Raw genomic sequence first — 26243 nt, 5'->3', positions numbered from 1 at the left:
TTTATGCCAAAGTTACTCGTGTCTTTAGCTGAGGTGATTTTGAGTATTCAAAAATATCCACAAGATAGTTGATCAGTAACAGGACGACCGTCAGATTTTAGCGGCAGTGAAAGGGTAGAACATTCATCAAAGGTGCGCCGGACCACAAACAAATTGGGTTTAGGGCTATATTGGGTTGCTCACCTACATATCTTGAGTATAAATTAAGGAACGCAAAATTAAGGAATCGCAAATTTTGAGATTCATTAATTTTTCAATGCGATTTCCATCATACATACAGTTTTGCGAATTTTTTGTCACAAACAATGCTTTTTTGCGAATTGCAGCGTTTGCGACTAAAATTGCTTTTATTTATTTATTTACTTATTTTATTTATTTGTTAAGCTTATAAAGCGCAACAGCTACCCAAAAAGGGTTTCCCCACGCTAGGAATGTCACAAAGTGGAGAGCCCTGAGGGTACTCAGTTACTAATTGAAAAGCCAGGTTTTAATGGCCTTGCGGAAACGAACAAAGCAGTTCTCAGAGCGAATGTTTTAAGGGAGGGAATTCCAGAGTTTGGGTCCCAAATAAGAAAGGTACCTGCCACCCATCCTAGACAGTCTAAACTTGGGCACAGAGAAAAGTTTTTGAAAGGAGGAGCAGAGAGAATGTGACGAGGAGTAAATTTTAACAAGAGTTTGCAAATAGGTGGGAGATTTGCCCATCCTGATTTTGTGCATATAACTTAGCACTTTGAATTTCACTCAGATGTCCACATTCAGCCAGTGAAGATCGCGAAGGCGTCCTGTTATGTGATCCGTCTTGCAACAACCACAGAGCAAACGAGCAGCAGCATTCTGCACTAGCTGGAGTCGTCTGGTGACCGCCTTGGTCGCCCCCAGGTAGAGTATGTTACCATAATCCAACCAGGAGGTGACCAAGGCGTTCACCACAGATCTCCGGGTGTCATACGGCAGCATCCAAAGAATCTTCCTCAGCCAGCGCAGAATAACAAAACAGATGGAGGACACTTTGTTGGCTTGGCATTGCAATGTCAGACCCTTGTCTATGATCATCCCCAAGTTACGCACATGCTCCGATGGTAATTGGAGCGGGCCCAACTCAGAGGGCCAGTGCCTGGAACTCCAGAGGTCGTGTTTTTGACCAAGGACCAAGACCTCAGTCTTCCCTCCATTCAGTTTGAGTAGATTTGAGTTAATCCAATTGGATATCTCCCCTAGACCAGTCTGAAGGAGGGAAGTAGAGGCCTGGTCAGATTGGGACAGGGAGAAAACAATTTGCGAATCGTAGGCGTAGGTGAACAAGGTAAGCCCGGCCCGCCTGGCAATGTAAGCCAAGGGGATAGCATAAAGATTGAAAAGGAGGGGGCGGAGGATCGAGCCCTGGGGTACTCCATGAGGGGATGGATAGGTTTTGGAGGTTGCTGCATGAGAAAAGATTTGCAATGAACAATCAGTCAGGAAGGAGGCCAACCAATCCAGAGCAGGTCCACCGATGCCAATGGTGGCCAGTGATCGAAGGAGAATATTATAGGAGACAGTGTCGAAAGCTGCACTGAGATCAAGTAATATCAGTGCAGCGGTATCACCCCTGTCTAGCAAAGAAACGAAGATTCTCCGTGATGCCAGGGAGCATGGTTTCAGCATAGAAACCGGGGCGAAAACCCGACTGGGAGAGATGTAGTATATTGTTAGCAGAAATAAATTGAGATAAGTGGTGGTGGATATGTCTCTCTAAGACTTTAGAAAATGCAGGCAACAAAGAGATAGGACGGAAGTTTGAGAGAACTTTGGGGTCCGCAGTGGGCTTTTTCAGCAGTGGTGTGACCATTGCATGCTTCCAACATGCAGGGACAGAGGCCGACTTCAATGAGAGATTGAGCGTGGTACAAATCGTGGAGAGCTGCGAGGAGTCCAATAGCCGAAGTATTGGGATGGGCAGGGGATTGATCGGAGAGCCCAATCTAACCTTACACCGAATCTCGAGCAGGGCAGCTGGGTGCAATTCGGGCCATGAGAGAAGCAGGGCATAGGTGGGTATAGGGGGGTAATTAGTATCAACAGATTTGCAGGTGGATGCAAGGGAGGTGTTGCTACCCTTGAGATCGGAAATATCCAGAAAAATCATGTCAATTTTAGTGATAAAAAACTGCGATTTCATCGCACTTACTGCTCGATAAGGGCGGAGGTTTTGCAATGGTGTGAGAGCCAGCAAGATTTTTCACCAGGTCAAATAGTGCTTTAGACTTATTAGCTGCTTCTGTTATGGTTTTAGTGACGTAGGCGGCCCTAGTCCGGGCACAGGCTTTATGATAAATCTTCAGAGCATTTTTATAAATGGTGCCTGCCATGGGGGAGTAGTCTTTCCTCCAAGTACGTTCGAGTTTTTTGTAGTGGGACTTATCCGCTTTTAAAGCGTCATTGAACCATAGTGCCGGTATTTTATGGTTCGTCACCTTCTTATGAGAGTCAAGTCAAGTGATTTATATAGCGCGCTACATACCCAGGGGGTCTCAAGGCGCTTGAGGAAGGGAGGGGAATTACTTGTCGAATATCCAGGTTTTAAGTTGCTTTCTGAATGTAAGGTGGTTCTGAGTGAGTCGAAGGTGAGTTGGAAGTGAGTTCCAGGTTTTAGCTGCCAGGTAGGAGAAGGATCTGCCTCCCATGGTGGTTTTGTTGATGCGAGGTACAGTTGCAAGGGCTTGGTTGGAAGATCGTAGGAGGCGGGGGGGGGTGTAGAAGGAAAGTCGTGAGTTGAGGCATTCCGGTCCAAGTTCGTAGAGTGCTTTGTGTGCGTGGGTTAAGAGGCGGAAAGTAATCCTCTTGTTGACAGGGAGCCAGTGGAGGTTTTTCAGGTGTCCAGAGATGTGGTCTTTACGCGGGATGTCTAGTATGAGTCTGGCTGAGGCGTTCTGGATGCGTTGGAGTTTTTTTGGGAGTTTTGCGGTGGTGCCGGCGTATAGGGTGTTTCCGTAGTCCAGGCGGCTCGTGACCAGTGCGTGGGTGACCGTTTTTCTGGTTTCGGTGGGGATCCAGCGAAATGTTTTTTTGAGCATGCGAAGAATATTGAAGCAAGATGATGAAACAGCGTTGACTTGTCTGTTCATAGAGAGTGAGGAGTCCAGGATGACACCCAAGTTCCGTGCGTGGTCCGTCGGGACGGGTGCTTTTCCGAGGGCCTCTGGCCACCAAGAGTCGTCCCAGGCGGAGGGGGAGGTACCAAGGATGAGGACTTCAGTTTTGTCGGAGTTCAGTTTTAGACGGCTGTGCTTCATCCACTCGGCTACTTCTTTCATTCCTTCATGTAGGTTGGTTTTGGCGGTGTTAGGGTCTTTGGTGAGTGAGAGGATCAGGTGAGTGTCATCAGCGTAGGAGATGATGTTGAGGTTATGTTGGCGTGCGATGGCCGCGAGGGGGCTCATGTAGACGTTGAAGAGGGTGGGACTGAGTGAGGATCCTTGTGGCACGCCGCAGATGACTTCAGTGGCCTCTGACTTGAATGGTGGGAGGCGGACTCTCTGGCCTCTTCCGGTGAGGAAAGAGGTGATCCACTCCAGTGCTTTTCCTTGGATTCCGATGTTTCTGAGGCGTTGTATTAAGGTGCTATGACAAACTGTGTCAAAGGCTGCGGAGAGGTCGAGGAGGATGAGGGCGACCGTGTCTCCGTTGTCTAGCAGAGTTCGAATGTCGTCAGTTGCTGCGATGAGTGCGGTCTCAGTGCTGTGTTTGGCTCGGAAGCCGGACTGTGAGGAGTCGAGGGATTTGTTGGTTTCGAGGAAGGCGGCGAGCTGGTTGTTGACAGCTTTCTCGATGACTTTGGCCGGGAATGGAAGGAGCGAGATGGGGCGGTAGTTTTTGAGTTCAGTGGGGTCAGCTGTGGGTTTTTTCAGAAGGGCGCTGAGTTCGGCGTGTTTCCAGCTTTCCGGGAAGGTGGCGGAGTTGAGGGAGCAGTTGATGACTCTCGGAGGTGCGGTGCTATGATGGAGTCTGCTTTGTTGAAGATGTGGTGAGGGCAAGGGTCTGTGGGGGATCCTGAGTGAATGGAGTTCATTAGGCGGATGGTGTCCTCAGTGGAGATTGGGTTCCAGTCATTGAGGATGTTCAAGGGGGGTGGGGGTGCTGCAGAAGGTTGGGTGGGTTGGTCTATGGGCCGGTTGTCGAAGCTGTTGTGGATGTCAGCAATCTTGTTGTAGAAGAACGAAGCTAGGGAGTCGCAGAGGGTTTGAGAGGGGGTGATGTCGTTGGAGTTGGCTGAGGGGTTAGTAAATTCCTTGACGATGTTGAATAGTTCCTTGCTGTTGATGGCGTTGTTATCTAGTCGGTCCTTGAAAGCGGCTTTCTTGGCATTCCTGATCAGTTGGTGGTGTATACGGGTGGCGTTTTTGAAGGCGTCCTTGGTGCTGTTGTTAGGGTCTTTTTTCCAGGCCTTCTCAAGGGAGCGACAGAGTTTCTTAGATTTCTTAAGATCATCGTTGAACCAGGAGGCCTTCTTGCTGTTTAGTTTGGTTTGACGTTTTTTCAGAGGTGCTAGGATGTCGGCGCTGTTGGATAGCCATTGGGTGAGGTTAATGGCTGCTTGGTCGGGGTTTGAGGAGTGGGCAGGGGGGTTTTGAAGAAGCGATGAGGCGATCTGGTCGATGGTGATTTTGTTCCAGTTTCTTTGCAGAGTAGGTTGGGGCTGGTTGTTGGTAGTGGTCTTGTTGTAGGTGAAGTGAACGCAGCTGTGGTCCGTCCAAAGGAGAGCAGTGGTGTGGCTGAAGGAGACATGTTTGCTGGAGGTGAAGATGGGGTCGAGTGTGTGACCTGCGACGTGGGTGGGGGTAGTGACAAGTTGTTTAAGTCCGAGGTTGGCGAGATTGTCCAGAAGGGTGGTGGCGTTGCGGTCGTTGTTCTTTTCAAGGTGAAAGTTGAGGTCTCCCAAAAGAATGTAATCCTCGGAGGGGAGGGCGTGTGGGGTGATGAAGTCCGTGATGTCCTCACTGAATTGTGCACGGGGTCCTGGTGGCCTGTAGAGGAGGGTGCCTCTAAGTGTGGTCTTGGGGTCGATGTGGATCTGGAAGTGAAGGTGTTCAGTATTGGCGAGATTGAAGTCTGAGCTGGTTGAGATGCGGATGGATTTCTTATGGACGATAGCGATGCCTCCTCCTGTTTGGTCGGTACGGTCCTTACGGATGATCTTATAGCCTTCCGGGATGGCAATGGTGATGTCAGGGGCTGATGTGGAGTTCATCCATGTTTCTGTTAGGAAGGCGACGTCTGGGGAGATGGTGTCTAGTAGGTTCCAGAGGTCGATGGCGTGCCTGTGGACTGAGCTATCAAAGGCATCAAGGAGCCAGAGTTTGGTTATTCCTGCTGCTGCCTCTATATCAGTGGACTCAAGCAGTTCAGTTGGAGGATGCTTTGCAAGGGCGTTATTGAAGGAGACAATGCCCAACTTTTTCCAGTCTCTCCTACTGGTGACAGTGGGGCCTCTAAAGTGAGGTAACATATCGGTGGTTGTGAATGTAAATTTAATAAGATAATGGTCAGACGAGTGAACAGTTAGAGCAGGAAAACAGTGTAAAAGAGGAACGTTGGAAAAAATGGGGTCCAGAAAGTTACCAAACTTATGAGTGGGGCCGCAATTCTGCAAGTTAATGTTCATGGCCTCAAGATCGGCGATTAAAGTTCTGCCAATAGAATTCTTGAAGTCATCCAAATGCACGATTAAATCCCCTACAATTAGAAAGTTACCGGAATTAGTCAGAATGGAAGCTATAAAATCCGAGAATTGGAAAGCCCAAACATTAGCGGGACCAGGAGGTCGAAAGACTAGAAGGCCCGAGAGGGTGATCTTAGGGTGAAGGGCTAGCTTAAAGCACGCTGCCTCACAGTTCTGTAAAGTAATGGGGTCGAGCTGGCATTGGAAATCGTTTTTAAATATAATCGCAATGCCACCCCCAGTTTTGCTGACTCTGTCATACCTAACAATAGCGTAATTAGAGGGCAGTGCTTCGGCAATATCCGGTCCTGAGCCGTCATGGAGCCACGATTCGGTGACAAAGAGGGCGTCGGGTAGCTCATCAACCAGGAGGTCAAATATTTCTTGTTTGTGTTTAGGTAAAGAACGACAATTCAGGCTGAGAAACATAAATGAGCGTTTGTGGGCGATAGTGATCCGTGGAGTGCAGCTTTGACACCACTGAGGAGCGTCTAGAGAAAAGGTGCAACAAGGACAAGACTGAGGAAAACTACCAACCATGTCAATGATAGTACAGGCATGTTTGGCTAGGGGTCTGTACGCATGCAGTAGATCTGCATTTTAAGTTAGCTTCTTTGGGGGATCTAGAACAGGGGGTATGGCCCCTGGGTCCAAATGGGAGCAAATGGCACGGACTGGCGCAGACGGGCATGCCTTTGGCGCGCCTTCAGCGCCCGCCCGCTGCGCGGTCGGGAATTGACTGACATTAATGCAGAAGAGTCCGCAACCCTGCGCCTCTGAGCAAGATGGTGTCTTACCCCCTGAGATCCCACGAAGTGCCTAATCGGCTACGGGGATGACGGCGGTGCAGGGTAAGTAAGCAAGGTGCAAATAGCAAGTAGCAGCAAACCATGTTTAAAAGAATTAAAGTTAAAAAGATCGTAGTATCAGGCCTAGTTTTCCCGGCTTTCCGCCTCAGGGAAATACTTTGTAACAGGTCTTTCATACATCTGCCCCCTAGTACTTGCCGCCACCTGTATGACACTTTAATATACAAGCACAGCCACTGCTCCAGAATCGCACAGTTTGAGGGGCTGTGCCAATAGTACACTGCTGGATTTCGTTTTTGTAGAGGGATTTAATGCCTACTTCGAAGCGCTTCTGTGTGAGAAAGTGCAGCACAACAAGGATAGTCGAGCAAGACCGGACTGTCCTCTGTGCCTGGCGGTGACCCGTAAAATGCTGCTGCAGTGTCGCACGAAATTCAGGCTGTTACCCTACTCAGCAATGCCCATATTATCGGCCTCGGGCAGGTGAAAAGATAAGCTGACGCCACAGCATTCAACCCTGTTTACTGCACGCTGAGCACACGGATTCAACTGGAAAGGCCAGCATGGGTGCAGCATCATCCCCAACCAGCTCCAGCCCGAGGCAAGTACCGCCCACTGAAAGGGTCTTGAGCTGTTAGGAGCTAGACCAACTCCCTCAATGCATTAAGGTACAGTGCCGCAAAGCCATTAAATAGCGCACTACGAAACCACAGGGGAACCACACAATCATTCTCTGCGTGCCAGGGTGGAGTCCAACAACAGGAGGGTGATGCGCATCATTGCGACTCGTGATGGTGTATGTTCCTCTTTCCTCCATTTTGAAGCGGGGAGACCCGGCCCAGAGAGCCCGCGAGGCCAGACACGAAGATGTAGATGTAGATGTAGAGTCCATTTATAACGCGCTAGCAATCGCTCCAAGGAGCATCTCGGCGCCAATATGAGGACAACCAGATGAAAAGGTTGCCTTACTGCTAAGGAGACCATAACCGGGATCACACTAGCGCTCTGGCCATTGAGTCTGGAAGATTGTAAATCCAGGTTTTCAATTACTTGCGGAACTCAGACTCCTTGTCCAGTGCTCTTAATAGAGGGGGTAGGGCGTTCCATGCTTTGGCACCCAACACCGCTAGGGATTTGCCCCCGCGGGTTTTGAGTCTGAATCTAGGGATGGTCAAAAGATTGGCATTGGAGGATCTTAGTGCGCGGTTTGGACAGTATTTTACAAATTTATTTCTTAGGTAAGTGGGGCCTGAATTATGCACAGCGCGAAAAGTGATAGTTAAAACTTTGTGGAGGACCCTTTTAGTTATAGGCAGCCAGTGCAGTGCATTGAGGGCTTTGGTTGCTGAGGATCTTCTTGGCCATTTCAGAACCAGCCTTGCAGCTGCATGCTGCACCATCTGGAGTTTATGGGTAACCATCTTATTGGTGCCAGCGTACAGGCTATTGCAGTAGTCAATATGGGAGGTGACTAATGCAATCGTAACAGTTTTCCTTGCTTCGAGGGGCAGCCGGTCGAAGAACTTTCTAAGCATTTTTATTACCCCGAAACAGGTGCCTGCCACTTTTGACGCTTGATGTTTGAAGGATAGATCGGCGTCAAACTGTACCCCAAGGTTGCGAGCCGAGGAGGTAGTGTGAGGTGGAATTTCTGCCTTCTCAGGCCACCACAGTCTGGGGATGAAATCATTATTTGAGCCTACGCGACGTCTCATGGTAACTGTAATTTACGCGACAGAAGTTACTGTTATGGTGACTGAATGTTTCTGCAGTTGGCAACATACAAAAATGTGTATTCTTTAATATTTGTTTTTAAAAAAAGAGAGTCAGAGGTGGCACATGGCAGCCAAATGTATGCCAATGCTGGGAGAGAGAAAAAATATTAAAAAGAATGCACCTTATATAGTAAATATGGTGCATTTTTCTCTCTTTGATCCTTGGCAGCGCAGTAACTTTAGTTGCTGCTCTCAGGGGCGTCAAATATTTGTAAATATGAGCCTAAATGCGTTAAACAGATTCATAAACTACAACCTCATGAGTCTCCAGCACTGACAGGAACAGCGACCATGAAAAATAAACCCGTGACTTCGTTCTGACCCATGAGCGCTTAATCTAATCCAGATTCTTATATCTTATTTTTAATTTATTAGTTTATTCCTATGTTTCCACACAAAAAACATTTGAACCTCAGGCCTATTTACCAGAGGCAGAAACTTTATCCGTTCACTGTGCCAATTTATTTACCAATCCAGCAAAAAGGGGAAGATTTGGAATAAAACACTTCCAGAACTATAACGAGAACAATAAAAGCATAAACCCCATAAACGCATTAGCCTAAAGAATATCTACCTTTTCCACAGTTTAAAATTATCCATGTGCAACAGATGTACCAAACAGTTTTTCTCAAAGTTCAAAATATGTGTACAGCCACCTTGCGGTGTTTGTGAAGAGTTAACGCCAAGCTGTAGTGCACCTCCCACAGGCATCGTCAGTCTTAAGAACCAGTGGGCAGGCGGAAGGCCATCTGTCAACACAGTAAGATCGGAAATGACGTTGTAGGTAGTGTTGGAAGGCAAATGTGGATTAGCAGCAAAAGACCCTGCAGTGGACTGTGGTTGCTGGTGTAAATCAACGTGTCTGATAAATATTGTAGAATGGAATGTTTTTTAGCGTTTGGTCACACTAACAGACCCACTGTGGTCATTTCTATCTTTTGATCAGATTGATAAATAGATTATTTATCCAGAACGTAGGTGACATCCTTTGACACTTTTTTAGACTATTAACTTTGTGTACCTCGCTTTTCACAGAAATGTGACCTCACTTGGGTGTGCATCACCCTGTCATGTCATTAACAACTCTTGCGCCTCAAGTACATGTATTCAAGATATCTATGGTTGCCCTAATGTGGTAGCCCCTCCAACGAGGGTTCCCGATTAAAAAGTTCATTCGGAGCCACCCACTCCGATGATCATTGCGAAGTTCCTCGAATACACAGTTGATGGGGTGCTGAAAGTTTCAAAGCTAGTCGGCTCGAAAATCTGCATATTTTTGAACTGTTGGTAGCCATACAGTGCGCAGCTCCCTGTAGTTAAGAAAAAACATGGTTTGCAACAGTGAGGATTTTTTTCCACTAACACAATGGGCACACGATGGGCTAGGGGGTCTAGTGCCACTAGGCAGCCAGTTGTCCTGTTCCTGCCTCTGATTCTCCACAAAGCCCTTCCGCATATCACTCCCTGACTTACACCCATGTTCGGTGGACAGTATACTTCCCAGGTGTCAGCATGTTTTTTTCCCATGAAGTTCAATATGTAAATGCAGACTATTCTGTTTACAGCGTAGAGGATGTGTGTTCCACATAATCAATTTAGAAATGTTTCTTCATTCTTTGAAGTAGTTGTATTGCAGCTTATATTCTAGATACACACCCGGCAAGGTAGCACTTCCGTAGCAGGGCCCTATGCCACACTGTCACGCCATCCTCCCCTGGCACCCACCGGTGATAGAGGGAGAGTCCTTCTTCCAAAATCACAGGGGCATATTACCAACAGTTAGCGTTATTTATCGCTGACTGAGCTTAGCGTTAGTTTTTTTAACGCCGCGCTTCGCCCAATATTATCGCTGAGATAACGTCCTATTACCAACGTTTAATATTGCAGGCTTTAGCGTGAATATCGCTAAAAAACCAGCGCTGTTCACGTATTAGCGTGCAAATGCTCTTAGCCATGCTATCCACCTCCCATTGGATATAATGGCTAAGAACCCTGATTTTTATTGTATTTGGTAAAACATTGTTTTAATCATTATGGCAGACGCTGCTGAACCAAAGGCCCTATCTCTCAGTGTGCACCTCGCAGGACAGCCCAGGGCATCCGTGATGGGCTGTGGAGACATTAGTCCAGCCATTTACAAATAGCATTATGTGATGTCATTGTGCAGCACTAGCAGCAATCACAGATGCCCAGCAGGCCCCGTCCAGACATAGGAAAGCAGACGCGAGTTCAGAGAAGGGATAGTAGTGGGCTCCACAGCTTGAAGGCCAAAGTGGAGCGCATGTGAGCCTGTGATTTGACTCAATGCATGCCCAGATGTGTTTGAAACCTGTTCACTCCAGGGACGTCAGCAGCCATGGCTGGGTTTAGGAGGGAGGACCTGAGTCATCCAGAGCCTTACAGCATGGGTACATTTAGGTCAGTGGCACAATTCTGTTCCACCTAATTAATATTAATTCAGAGGATTGCTGTTCATATAATATTTGATTGTCCTGCCTAATGGTGGAAGAGATGAGAGGATGCAGAAGTAGAGGCCAAACAATATAATCCCTTCAGTCCCTGCAATTCTTGCCTTTCGTGTGTAATTAAAGCATAGCTCGCCATGAGGCACAGTGGAGCTGTGCTCATGATGAGCTGGGCTCGTCATACCAGCCACGCCACTCCCCCGTGCAGCGAATTCCATACCTGTGCGTGCGTTCTACGGGAGTGGGCGGAGTCATGACGAGCCCAGCTTAGCATGAGCACAGCTGCACTGTGCCTTATGACGAGCTGGGCTCGTCATGAGCACCGCGGCACCGCGCGTGGCCCCTCTCCCCCTGCGCAGGAGGGGAATTACCCCCGCGGTTAATGGGTTAAAAGTCTACCATACAATATATCCTAAGGGAATACATCACACAAGAATAACGCCCTCTCAAATAATTAGATGCGATGGAATGCAGTAAAAGGCAGGTGATCAGGAAGGTTATGATCCAGATTTCCTAACAGTAGTGGTCCACTCTTGCTGTGCCCTGCGCTCTATGCGAGCACAGCGGGCTACATACTCACCTTAGCAGGTCCTGTAATTCACCACTAGAGACTGAGACAACAGACAGCCAGCCACAATACCATGAAGAGAAACAATACCTACATTGTGGACATGTGTGTGTGTGTCTCTGATATTGTTGAGGACGGGATCTCAGGTAATTCCATAAATATCGAGCACACTGTGCAAGTTGTTCAGGATGGCATAGTCGAGCCGGTCTCCTCCAAATGTCCTGTTGGAACCACAGGAGTGCATTGTTGCTGCGGTATCCCCAGCACAAATACATGTGCATCATATTTATTTCCACTTTATAACATTGGGAGCGTAGAGGATGGTAATATGATGAAGCACAAGTAACTCCCACTGATGGGCTCATCCCCAAGGTGAAGTGGTATTGTAGAATTATGCCTGAATATACAAGTGCACCAGGAGACTTGCATAAAGAGATACACAATTACAATCAAAAAAGTTGTATTTTCTGGCATGAATGTGGTACAGATCATTATAGGAGTTGCTGAAAAATAACTGAGCATTTCTGGAATTGGTAATCAGTTTATAAAACATTTATTGTAAAAGAAAAGGTTGACCACGATTTGCAAAAAGCAGTAAATTTAAAAAGAGTCCCTTGGTAAACTCCATCAAATAGTGTGGGTGATTGACATTTATTGGTGACAGTGTCAAGCTGAAATTATTACTTGTGTTTCAGGCCAATAGTTTCCTTGTTCCATTTTCCTTGTTCCATGCAGACCTCTACATTCCCACCATAAGGGCATGCATGGAGCTTTTGTGACAGTCAGAATTCAACCTGAAATCCCAGAGCATGGAATCCAGTCCAGGTTGCTTCTAACAAATGGAGGCATCTGTATAAGTTGCAAATCTGAGATCTGGAGGAATTTGGAACTGGGATGGGCATGAATTCTTTCCAAAATGGAAAACAAACTTTTGTGTAACAGCATTGCTAATGACTGATTCTGTTCTGTGTGTTTCTTCTACAGGTGAAGATGTGAAGCAGTATTCTGTGAAAGGATGCGCTTCTCAAGATTTCTGTCACTCATTCTACCTGGTTGGGTCGCACGCCTACACTTATGATTTACAGTGCTCACCTGCGGAGAAGCTTTGAGACCATTAATTACACCTCTTATGCAGCAGTACCCCAGCTTAGTAATTTACAGTAGAAACTTTTTAAAGTTTTACAAGTACTTGGCATTCAGATTCTGGACTTGTGTAGTGGAACACTGTAAGAAAGAAGCGGGTTGAATGTTGTCAGCCCCCTGGGGCACGGAATACACATGGGCAATGTGCTTAGTACTGTTTGGGAATTTATGGACCACCAACCTCCATAGTAAGCCATCCTTGGTGCCTGAGTGTATGAGATGGTTTCATCTGATTGATGCATTAAGTGATCTAAGCCCAGGCCCTTCAACCTCTAAAGATATTGGCTTGCGGTGAGAGAAGGTGACTTCATCTGTAACCATGGAGGAAAATGAAATCTAGTGTCACCTCTCTATTTTAAATAAAAATACCAAATTATTATTGTACAGTCAATGTATATCCTGCCAATAAATATAAATCCAGATTACATATCAAGTCCATGTGTTTATATATGATGCACCAAGTGTAACTAACACACTTCAGCATGCTCAAACACTCCTTCAGTGTTATCATTTCCTTTCCACCACAAGAGATGTTTAATTATGAACACATCTGTGCCTGAACCAGAGAGACAAGGTATCACCTCCCATCTGAGATGCAGCTGGAAGTTTTGGATCAGCCATTTGGGCCTCAGCTCCAGGTCATCCTTCTTTCTTTCCACAATGATGACCATCAGTGACGCTCTCAGGAAATTCCCAACTAACTAACCGTTTACTATCAGTGGGACCTTACCAGGTGCTCCCAGCCATTCCTGCTCTGTTCCTCTTTCTTGGCCTGGGAGTTAAACACCTCTTCGAATATAAGATCGTGGAACAGATCTGCCACATTGTGTTGATGATGTCAAAACAGAATAACGCAGAGTTGTGAGTTTATATCTGCTTTGTGATCCTTTGACCAGTCTGCTTTATTCTGTAGCAACCCCCATAGCATAAACAATACAGAGCTGCTTTATAATTTTCTTTGAGAAAGTTAATAAACCTAAGTTGACACTGCCGCATCTACTATGGGTCTGTGTGTTTTATGAACAGCTCTTGGTTGAGTGTTTAATGGGAGAGGGGTTGTAAAAGGAATAAAGGTAAATCGACACCTATATAGAAGAGTTAATGTCAAAGACAGGATGAGACCCTCATTGACCTAGAGCCATGGCGGCGGAGAGCATGCGTGCCGTCACTGTGACGTCCAATGGAGGAGGGGTTGGACCAAAGGGAAGTTCAAAACTGTCTCTCAAGTAAATGGTGGACTTCAGGTTTGCCGTGAACGTGTCTCCAAGAAAGTCTAGATGATCATTAGAGGATCAACAACTGAGTCCCAGTTTGGAAATCTGGGTCTACTGTTAGTTGATTAAGCTGTAAAACGTTTATGCTGTCCCCAGAATTAAGCATTTAAAACATACTTTGAAGCTCCTCATTATGATGTGGTATAAAACAAGAATATACTAGGTTTGATGGTGACCCATAACAAAGATTGGTTATAGTGGAGAATCAGAAAGCAAATGAAGAGATAACATAGTTATATTCCATTTACTTCTAAATGTTTAAAATAAATCCTCCCCAGATCAGGAATCCAATGACCTGGAAGACTTAAGGTGCTCTTTTGAATTTTAAATGAACATTGCTCTTGGATTTTTGGGAGTGGGGGCGCTTCTGCTGCCCCTGTGTGGCCCTGGACACAAAAACAATGTGCCTGCAGTGTTCCTAGCTCCCTTGCACCACCACAGTCCAAATATGCAAAATTTTAAACAATACTGCACAGGATTCTGGGATGCCCCTATGCTGTCAGGTCTATTGTAACATAGTGTCTTATTAACTGGGGTGGGCAGTCACCTTCCTTAAGGAATAACAACACCAACTGCCAGGGTGTCCTGCAAGAGTCTCTAAATATCCATGAGCTCAAACCCCTGGTAGCAATGACACAGAGCAGACAGGCTTAATCTAGGGAAATGTATAAATTATTTATGCATATAATGGTGCAATCTTTGTATCATGGCAACCAGGAAGGTGAAGAATAACAAAGACAAGCAACTTTGTGAGACACCTCCAGCCACAGTTATCACCCTCTGGTAACTACCTGATGCAGGTAGGTGCACAGAAGAAATGACCTGCACGTGTGGTGGAATTGCGTGCACCCTGCGTGTCTGCTGATCCAGGATGGGGTGCAAGTCACTTATCAGGTCTGGGATGGTAGTGGGGTGCAGCCTGTACCTCTCATGTATTTCTTCTGTGAGTTGGAATAGGGTGATGCACACTCTGTATATGCGTTCCTGTCGCCTCCTCCTCCTCTGTGCTGCTGCTTGAATCCACATCCGCCTTGCAATGACATAGAGGGCTGCCATTGTGGTGAGACTGATGCATTCTGGGGATGTTTATAAGCAGTGCACCTGGTTACCACCTGCTTTGAGTCTTCCATTTCCCTGAGCATGGGGTGAGGTTCTCAGGTGCAACTCGGGGTAAGACAATCAATGGCACGGTTTCAATGCCATAGCTCAAGGTCTCTCATTTTCTTGTGCCACATGCGCAGTTAATTTTCAAAATGGTGTCTCAAGTCACCCATCAGGCCCAAATACGAGCTATTAACAAATAATTGAGAAACATATTAGAATACAAAAATAAAAATGAATGCACTGTATATCACTTATCTCCACTCTAACCCCATCACTTTTATTTATACTATAGCAATAATGGTTAATCAGAACAAACAAGTTTAGTACAAGCAGCAGCATGCGCATAAGTATGAGTGAGCACAAAGCAGCCACCAAGCAGAGGTACATTCCACCACGTAGATGTGGCAGACGCATGTGAAATACATTTCCAGCGTTTTCAGTGGCCATATTAGGACACTCGGGTTACTGTTAGTAAAAGCACATACACAAGCTTCCCCGGCTTTCTAAATACGTTGTGTAATGCATATATTAATGAACAAAAAAAGCTGAGTCCAAGCAAGTTTTGGTATGTGTGAAACCTTGCTCCATCAATCCCCTCTTTGATGATATTTTATATCATCACAAATTAAGGAACCAGATGCCAACTTTAACACTCTCCCAGTTCAATTTCTTCCATTACTTTGGTAGTTTTCTTCTCACTTTTATTCTGGTAAACTTTCATTCTCTTATACGTGTCCCCATTTAGTTCTTCCATTTGAATTTCATCTAATTTTCTTTTCTTCTTTTTATCATTCACCGTATACCTTTTTCTAATTATGCAGCATTTGCACCATATCATTATCACCAAAATTATTAGTGATATCCCCATTATTGTCATCGGTACTTTACCTACAATACTTCTGCCTAGATTGGAAATCCAACTACCAACAGAAGAGAGACCATCAGTTTGTCTCTTCCATGCACTATCAACCTCCAGTGGTTTCAGTTCTTCTTCCAAATGAGTAATATATCTTACATACCTTCCAATTTCAATGCTTTTATCAGGTATGTAAGTGCAACAATGTTGCGCTTTCAATCTCCTACAGACTCCGCCCTCCTTTGCTAATAATATGTCAAGAGCAAGTCGATTTTGTAAAACCATTGATCTGATTGCAACCATTTCGGTAATGATCAATAAAAATCCTCTAGCAGTGTCAATCGATAAGCAATCCACCACTGTAGAAAATTTACAAATTCTTTGTGTATTCAGAATTACTCCCACTGAAGGTATCAATGCACTAAATATATCACCTACAATTTCTGCAAAACTAGCTCTTCTATATGATGGTAGTTCATGTTTGTGTTCATTGTTTCCAGTGATTCTTTTACATGGTATACCTTTGGGAACACTATTCCAAAATAGCAACTCCCATTCCAATGATCAGGCAGCTTAAAGTAAGCTTAGTCCCCACAAATATAATAAACTCCAGGAAATACTGGATCAGTTCCACCTTTTAGTCCCCAAAACCCAATGATAAGGAATTTGTGTTCACATTCACTGGAACCGATAAATACATTGTTATATTTAGTTTTCTTTCTATGGAGACAGATTTTACCCTTCTTTTCAAAGTCCAGGGACATAGCAGCATGAGCCCTGCCAGGAGCCATAAATTCATCCCTTTCAACCCATTTGGGTATCTGGGGTTTTGATTCAGTGGCCTTTTTATGAAAATTCTTCTACGGATAGGGATTTTAGAGAAAATAACATCTATGTTAGAATAATAATACTGTAGCTTCCCAGTTTCATAAAAACAGGCAAGTTAATATGCTACATGAAATACGATAGGTAAGGGGTAAATGAGAATTTCATACTGACATAACAGTCACTAATTTGCATTGTCTCTACATAATTTACTAATAGACTAGCAAATACATTCATATCTGTTTCATTTCTATATTTAAAGTGATGTAATTCTATCTCATCTGTTGCTTCTAAGTCTACTCTATCTTGTCTGTGGTGCGCTATCTTTCCGTGTACACTAGTGTCATTATTTTTAGCAGCCATCAAGTAAGGTGTAGCTATCGTCAGTCCTAGCCATACTATGAGCCCTAACAATACACTACATATGCAAATCTTACCGCATATCTTTATACAATTTCTTTTTGAGTTTCCAGTAACTCTTAATTCAGACATTTTTTACTACGGAGGCTTAACCACTCTTTGAGAATTTTACACCGATTACACCGGTGATTTTGTTTCAAGTTGGCCTCACTAATCCAATATTTTAATCAGCAATCAATTCTTCATCACTTTCATCACTGATTTTCAGATTCTCAAAATCTTCAAGGATGACGTAAGTCCATTCATGGCTTTTCAACTTTTTGTTCATTTTTTCAGGCGTGGACTTCTTCTTCTTTGATTGCTTGTAGACAGTTCAGTTGGACTAGTTACTTCATCCACCTGTTCAGGTTCTTCATCTATTGTGACTAGGCGATACTTCAGTCTTTTAACAAAACCAGGCCATTTATCGCCTTTTCTGAGTCTTTTAATTGGCACTGTGGTTTTTGATTCTTCAAATGTTCTTTTGTTTTCTTTAAGTTGTGGCACATCTTGATTTTCGTCAACTTCAGGTATCCTCGTTATCTGACCTTGTCCAGAGCTTATTGCTTTTGACTGTTCTGCCTGGATGGATTCTTCTAGACTAATATGACCTGGTTCAGGATTTGACTTTGTTGGGCCTGGAGTTTTTTCTTCGTCCTGAGCCCGTTTTACTAATCCTGTCTGGTCCTACACAGGTATTACAGATTCTTAATGGTCTTCCGCCTGTGCGTTTTGTCTAGGACCTATCTGTCCCTCCTCAGACAGAGGTGTTTGAGTGGGGTTTCGTTGGGCTGAGAATATTGCGCTTTCCTTATCTGGTCCTACTCATGATTACCATTAGCTTGGATTTCTGTAATCTGAGCATGTTCCTTTATTCCTGTCTCATCTTCACTGTCAGTCTGACTATCTAAATATGTTTGGCTTCTTGTTCTTATTCTTATTTCAGGTATTTCAACCACTGGGATCCATTCATCCTGACTAGTGCTCGGTTGTTCTTCGTCAACTACGTCAGGATCAACTTCTTGAGACCCCTCATCTGCACAACCTTCATCCTTAACTTCGTCAGGTTCTGTTACCCTCTTAGTGTGGCTTGCGTCGATCCAGTTGGGGATTCCCTTGCACTTTACAGCTGTGATGGTGACCAATATCACTTGATGTGGCTCTCCCTGCCTTGGTGCTAGGCAAGTTTCCCGGGTGTGATTTTTTATCACTACCCAATCTCCAGGGCTCAAATCATGTGCTGTAGTTGAATGTCTGGCTTCAGCATCTTCCCTAACCTGTGAGAGATAGAATGCACTTGGTCAGCCAACTCTTTGCAGTACTCCAACACTAAATCATCTGATATAGTTAACAGCTGATGTCCTGGGACACATGCTTGCCTCATTGCCTTCCCATGAGTATTTCATGGGGACTCAAGCCTGTTTTCTTTTCTGGAATGCTTCTGAGTCCCATCAGGACAAGAGGTAAAGCATCAGGCCATTCTAATTGGGTAGATTCACACATCTTTCCCAATCTTGCTTTAATTGTGCTATTTAATTGTTCTACCACTCCAGAAGCCTCTGGGTGGTATGCACAGTGCAGCTGTCGCTCAATTTTGAATGCTTCACAGATTAGACTTATAATTTCATTATTAAAATGCTTCCCTCGATCTGACTCAATCGTTACTGGAAAACCGAACCGAGGAATGAGCTCTCTTACGAAGAGTTTGGCTACAGTTAAGTGGTCATTCCTGCGTGTAGGGTAGGCTTCTACCCATTTTGGAAATAGGCAAACAATGACCAAGACATACTTTAATCCTCGACTAACAGGTAAATGCATGAAACAATTTGTAGTCTAATAAATGGGCCTTTTGCTTTCCCAATTTTTCCGGGACAAACATCTGTTTTCTTACCAGGGTTCAATCGCTGACATGTTAAGCATCTCTGGCAAAGACTCTCTGCTATGTTCCTGAACTTCGCATTGAACCGGTCCTGTCTAAACAACCTACCCATGGCATCTCTCCCTATGTGTGTATTCCCATGGTACATTCTGGCCATTGGTGCAAGCAAGCAGTCAGGTAGTACTACACTCCCATCTAGTTAAACTATCACTCCATCTTCAGATCTTGCCTGACACCCTATTTTCTGCCAATCAACCTTTTCTATCGGCTCTGCTTCACCTTGTAAATCTTTCACTTCCTCCCATGTATTCGTTACTCTTAAAAGCATAAGTTGGCAGTTTTTTCCGCATGCTTCAATTTTCCTATTTACTGCCATTTTATATCTGGCACAATGTTGGACTACTTGGTCAGCATAATGGTTACCTGCTGTCACTTTGTCAGTTCCAGATTGGTGAGCAGCGCACTTGACCACAGCCAATTCTTTTGGCAATTAAATTGCTTGAAGTAATTATTTTACAAATTGTCCATTTTTAATAGGGTTTCCTGAAGAAGTCATGAAACTCCCTTTGCATCCATAGCTGGCCAAAGTCATGCACAACCCCGTAACCATACTGACTATCAGTGTAAATGGTTACTCTCCAATTTTTCCCAATTTTGCATGCTTTTATTAAAGCAATCAATTTGGCTACTTGTGCAGACTTGACTCCTGGTAATTAGGATGCTTCGACTACACCAGATAATGTGCACACAGCATATGCGGCGCTTAGTCCTCCTTCCTCATAGCGCATACACGAGGCATCCACAAACAACTCATGCTTGGGTCTTTTAAAGGTTCTTCCTGTATGTCTGCACAAGGTTTAGTACTGAATTTAGTTAAGTCAATACAATCATGTTCAACTTCCTCTCTCACTTCCTCAAAGTGAGAATCTGCCAATAAGGTTGCTGGATTTAGAACAGTGCACCTCACTATTGTCACATTTTCTGAACCACTGATGATTCTTTCATATTTAGTCATCCAACTACGAGTTAAATGCTGAGTGTGTGTTCTGATTAACAGAATCTCGACTGAATGCGGAACATACACTGTCACAGGGTGTCCCATGATAATGGATTTACTTTGCTCAAGACTCATGTAAGTTGCAGCTACCGCTTTCAGACAACCTGGTCGTGCTGATGCCACTGAGTCCAATGTTGCAGAAAAATATGCCACAGGTTGTCAAATTAACCCATGGGTCTGAGTTAGGAGTGAAAGAGCACAATTGTCTCTCGTGTCACAAAACAGTGGAAACTCTTTTGAATAGTCAGCCATCCCTAATGCTGGAGCTTCACATAAACTGTTACACAATTTTAAGAAGGCAGTCATGCTTTCATCATCCTATTCGACTGGGTCTTTTGCTCGCTTCTTTGTCATTTGAATCAATGGTTTTGCAAGCACTGCAATTCCCACGATCCTCAGCCTGCAGTAACCTACAACTCAATGGAATCAATCACACAGTTATTTCTTGCTCTCGATGCCAATAACAGGTCATTGATATACTGCACCAGGACTGATTGTCCGGGCAGCACCAGTGATTCAAGACACCTTTTCAGAATCTGATAGAAAATTAATGGACTTTCCGTGTACCCTTGTGGAACACAATTCCAAACGTAAACATGCTCGTCAAATTTGAAAGAAAATTAAAACTTGCCTTCTGGATGCAGTGGGATGGAAAAAAAGGCATGGCATAAATCAATTATAGTGAACCATCCTGCTCCCCATGGTATTTAATACCGAATTACTGCTGGATTCAGTACTACTGGGCAACATGGGCAGACAATTTTATTAATCTTTCGGAGGTCTTGGACGACCCTGTACTTTTCATTTGGTTTCTTTATGCCAATTATGTATGAATTGCAAGGATTGCTCATTATTTCTTCTAGAATGCCTTGTTCAACTAAACACTCTATTTCCTTTGCCACACCTGCTTTTATTTCAGGACTCATTTTGTACTGTAGAATATTTGGGTAAACAGCACCTTCTTTCACTGTCACTTTTATGGGATCGACATCTGCCATTAGACCTACTTCTTTTCCTGAAAAATGCCAACCATCAGGATTCGCAAAGGTATTTAGTTCTACGGGTAAATCTTCTAAGCTCATATTTTTAACTTCTGTTTCTTGTCTAGTTAGCATAATTTTTTTACACTCCATCTTCATTTGGAGTAGGAATTTCAACACCATTGGGTGTGCAAGAGATTGTGCAGTTCATTTTGCACAGTAGATCCCTTCCTAACAAGTTAACAGGGCTAGAATCGCACACTACAGATTTGTGCATTTCTCAAAAGTTACCAATACAGACTTCCATTGGTTCTGCGATGGGGGCCTAATTTGTTTTATTAGAAACGCCCACTACTTGTATTGCTTCTCCCGAGAGGTTTAGGTTTGGGATGTCTGCTGTTCTCACTGTAGAACGGGTAGCACCAGTGTCCAACAAACAGGTAACATGATTTCCCTCTTCTCTTCCCTCAATGTAAGGACCTGACTGATCTACTGGTAGGGATGCGCCAAGTACGCAATCCTCTTCCCCCCTCTCAGTCACCGTTAGTAGGGCTCGTCCTTAAAAAATGTGTCCTGTAAAAGAGACTGTGGTGTTGCCATATTTTTCTTACCACTACCTTCCCGAAATCCGGTGTCCACACTGTATTTGGGTTGACTCACAAAATCTGGCATAGGGGTGTGAGGTAACTGATTCTGTATTACTTGTTGCAGCTGTCTCATTGACACCTCATCCTGCATCTGATTTTGGACATTATTATTATGTATTAATTTACACTTGTTTCTCCAATGCCATAATTTTCTGAACCCATGACAAGGAAACCTTTTCTTTGCCTCTTCTTTACTCATTTTCCTTCTGGTTTTACTTTCACTTTCTTCCCCTTGGCCTTCCCCTCTTTTCTGATTAGTTGCTTGCTGTCTTTACTGAAGCTCTTGTTGTTCTGTGATTTTTACTTGAGCCCACATTACCTTTTCTTCTATTTTCTTTCGTTTATTATCAATTTCATCCTCACAGTATTTAGTATTTTTGAGAATTTCGTCAACAGGCTTCGCTTGCCAACACAGTTTATGCTCTTTAATTTTTTGGAAGATTTCAGGGTTTAGTCCAGACACAACATGATAAATAAAATATGTCATGTCTTTATTATTAAGGTTTTCTATACCACTGTACTGTTTAAATACCTGCAATAGGCGTTCATAATATACATGTACAGATTCATCTTTATTTTGAGTGGTTCTGTCTATTTTAGTCCAATTGGTTTCTTTTGGAGGTATCTTTCCCTTTAAGTAGGATATCACCTGACTATATTGTTTCATTACATCTCCTGACTGGCCTCCTGTCTTTGGATCTGTAGAGTATTCATCATTTGGCCAATCTACTGTAATTTTACACTCGGTGCACAAATCAGCTGGAACAATGTCAAATAAACCATCTAAATCTTTTAACAGTACGTTTGACACTTTCAAAAATCTTTCAACTTGTCGGTAACATTCCACAGGTTTTTCTCTAAGCTTTGGAAATCATTAGTGATTGATAAAATATCCTGTCGGGACCATGGGACATGTACATAACCTCCTCCGGGTACTTCTCTTATCGGACACAACCTTTCAACTTTTTCAGCTTCTTTTAGTACATACTCAGAAGGAATATATGATCCCATTCCGCATTCCAAAATCCCTCATACCATGACTCCGCATTATTTACAACGTAGAGCCATTTCTCCGCAGTACAATCACTCCGCAAAATTTAACCCTGCATATAACTTTACAACGCATGCCTTTACAACGCAAAGGCATGTGTGGTGAAGTTATATGTGTGGAAAAGTTAGAAAATGTACTATATATATATATATATATATATATATATATATATATATATATATATATATATATATATATATATATATATGTATATATATATATCAGTCAGTCAATCACTTTTATTCGATTAATTAAAATCACAAAAAGACACAAGATACAGATCATCACAAACAATAAAATACAACGATAAAATAAATACAATTCTGGTTAGTGATAAAGAATAAGAAATATAGATAACATTTCACGTTTAAAATGAACATATTTCATAGGTTCCATAAAACAATATATATAATTATTTCTTTCATCATTAAAAAATTTCCCTGTGACAATTAATTACATGATTCTTAAAAAGCGCCGGCACCGCTAAGATAATTCAGTGGTAATATGTCGGTGCCCGGCATTGATGCGCTTCTTGTTTATACGAACTCCTGCCTCTAAAAAGCTCGCTACATGAAAAGTTACGCAAGCACTAGACAAAAGTTGTAGGAACAGGAGCGCTGGCCTGACCTGTAAGAAGCCAGCCTCCCGGAGAATTGGTAACACATATTTTTTTCTGATTTGTGCATAGTGTTCACAAAACATGGTGAAATGTAATGTGTCCTGTAGGGAAAAATGATCGCAATCACAGGGATTTGCGTTAACAGGAGTATCCCACGTAGCATAGGAGCCCATCAAGAAGTGTATCAAGTTTAAAGGAAATCTAGTTAAAAGAAAACGGTGAAATCGTCTGGTTACAAAAACTAGGTAGGGTTCTAGGCCTGAGACAGTGATAAGAGCATAATTTCTTCTGACAAGTGGTTTTTTCATCTCTATCTCCTCCCGCTCTGCCATGAATAGGTTTATCAATGTAGATTTTATCACCATGACATCCTCTTTTTTGATGCGATCAGGAAAGTAAAAGAGCTCTATGCGCCCCACATATGATAGCATTGATTTTACATAAGCCAGCCATGGAATTCTGTGAGCTCTGTCCAGGGCTAAACAGTCTTTAAGCATCAAATGATTTAAAGAGATTTCCTGATTAAGCCAGGTTTTTAACCAGCAAATAACAGGGGCAGATTTTATTTGGTCTGTAACAAACCCAATACCTAGCTCTGAGTGTGTGGTAAAAGTGGGAGTGGACTGGAGAACTGAAAGCAGCGATCTAAGAAATTTATTTTCCGCCTTCTGGATAGTATCAGGTTTTGTACATCCCCAGATTGAAGACCCATAGGTGGCTATAGCCAAACATTTTGCTTTGTACACTTTAAGGATAGCCTCCATTGGTCGTGCCCCCATTATTTTAACGAAACTCAGCAGGGCTGCAGCAAATCTTACGACTGCATTAGTTTTTGACTTATGTTGGGCACCCCAGGTTCCTCGGTCATCGAAAATCACGCCCAGGTAAGTGAAGGATGAGACCCTCAAAACTTCTTTACCTGTACAAGAGAATGTTATAGAATTCGTATTCCTACCAGTTAGGCCCACAATCATGACCTGTGATTTTTGGGTATTTATTTTCAGGTCTAAGGAGGTCATAAAATCACCGAAAGAGGTCAGTAGTCAATTGAGGGCCACACCTGTACGAGCCAAAAGAACTGCGTCATCCGCGTACAGGAGGACCGGAATGTTAGTCTCCCCTGCAAGCGGGACGTCACCCGCCGAGGTGGCCAGATGCGTTTATGTATAAAGTAAAGAGGAGGGGGGCAAGGATACACCCTTGCCGCACCCCTTCTCAGATTTAGAGTAACTAGTACATCTTCCCTCCCGGGTAACTCTGACAGAGGCCTGTAGTCCACGATGGAGGTCAGCTAAAAAGCCAACCAGCGCCGGCTCAATACCCATAACCAAGTGGACCCCCCACAGCCTCGACCTGTTGACCAGATTGAAGGCTGAGGAGAGGTCCATAAAGGCCATGTACAAGCCCCCTCTTTCACTATGGTATATTTACTGATGATCAGATGGAGATTTAAACATTGATCCAATGTGCTCCTTTTAGCCCTGAATCCGTACTGGGCATTCAACATGGTTCCTCTGCCTTTTAGCCATGTTGTCATTCTACCTAAAATGACTCTGCCCAAGATTTTAAAAGCAGAGTCTATTAGGAAAATAGGCCTATAACAGGCAGGATCACCCCTTTGGCCCTTTTTAAAGATTGTAATAATTATAGACCTAGGCCAGGACTCAGGAAAGTTGTTTTCTCTTGCGGCGTTAAAAACATTGGTCAGAATCTTGGCTCAGAATTTTGGTGTAGACTTATATGAGTCCGCTGGAACCCCATCAGGGGCCGGGGCCTTATTTTTAAGTGTTTCGTTTATAGTTTTTTCCACATATTCCTCCCTAAAGGCCAGGATTGGCTCTAAACGAGGGTGGGGAAAAAGCTCCTGTGTATAACCAGAGGTAGACTGACTATAAATGTTGCCAAAGTGGGCGAGCCACTGCTCATCCGGGTTGACACATTCCACACCATGATTCTCCACCTCTGAAAAATAAGGCTGATTGATCACCTCCCAGAATTTAGAGCTGTCCCGCAGAACATCATCGGATTACAAGTCATTCCAGGCTTCTTCCTTAATCTGATTTTTCTGAGCCTGGATAGCGTGTTTATATTTCTTCCTAAGAAACGCTATATGTGTTCTATTTCTGGGTATTTCCTTTAATCCCTTTAAGAGGGCGGAGTGCGCTCTGGGTATTTCCTTTAATCCCTTTAAGAGGGCGGAGTGCGCTTTGGTGCAGTTTGTGTCAAACCACTGTTTTCCTCTCTGCCCTCCTGGTTTTGCTTTGAGCGTTAAGTCAGTATTCACTTGTTGACATAGTATATTAAATGCCTTAACTATCCTGATGTTAGGAGCGACAGAGTCTAAACAGATACCAACCTCCTCTTCTACCTTAGCTAAAACCTCTTTTAAAAAAGTGACCGGAGTCACTTTAGACCATTTCAGCCTTCTACCCTGATCTTTAGTTATCAGATCAGTCGGGCATAGCGCCTGAGAGTCTTTAAGATCCAGTAACCCCCCATTAACAACCTCTAATATCACAGGGTTATGGTCACTAAAAATAGAGTCTTCTACCCTATAGCTTAAGATAAATGACAAAACAAAAGAAGATAAAAAAATGTAGTCTATTACTGATCCTGTGTCTTTCCCTTTGAACGTTGGCTGTCTGGGGCCGACTGGACAGCAACTTGATTCATAGAGGTTAAAGGAGGCCAAAAAGTTCTCCAAGGCTTCCCCGTGTTTAGTGTGTTCGAAGTGCGTTGGGAGCGAAAAAGATGGCCCTCCTTTATCTTCCGTGATACAATCCGAGCGGCAAGGGTGTATATTAAAATCACCCATGAGGATGACCTCAAAACTATTATGTATAGTTCTATATTTATCAAAAATTCCTCAAGGGATTCTAAATGTTGATTTGTACTGACGTTTTCAGGGGAATTAAAAAAATTAATAAGTAAGATAGAAGGGGAATTCACAACTAGCAGTTCTACTGCTAGGCAGTGGGGGGAGCCTGACTCGAGCTGTTTGGCTGTCCCTTTCAAATTAATCGAGACTAATAAGGATAGGCCTCCCTTTGCCCTCCCTGCCACACTTAGTTTAGCGGGGATGCTAAAGTGG

General features: G+C 43.8%; 2 protein-coding genes across 3 annotated transcripts in view; one reads left to right on the top strand and one right to left on the bottom strand.

The window, feature by feature from the left end:
• LOC147736754 (uncharacterized) overlaps nt 1-12495 on the top strand; it is a 52751-nt gene extending 40256 nt beyond the window's left edge. Inside the window, 1 exon segment of the mRNA XM_086953585.1 lies at nt 12303-12495. Within this exon segment, the coding sequence (XP_086809711.1) occupies nt 12303-12427 (125 nt within the window). The 3' untranslated portion in view covers nt 12428-12495.
• The window catches only part of LOC147736753 (uncharacterized), a 176961-nt gene that overhangs the window by 101847 nt on the left and 48871 nt on the right, over nt 1-26243 (bottom strand). The gene's annotated exons all lie outside the window — the stretch shown is intronic.

Source organism: Lissotriton vulgaris, chromosome 1_2, assembly GCF_964263255.1.
Source record: "Lissotriton vulgaris chromosome 1_2, aLisVul1.2, whole genome shotgun sequence".
Lineage (NCBI taxonomy): Eukaryota > Metazoa > Chordata > Amphibia > Caudata > Salamandridae > Lissotriton > Lissotriton vulgaris.
This window is presented reverse-complemented; position numbering and strand designations above follow the sequence as displayed.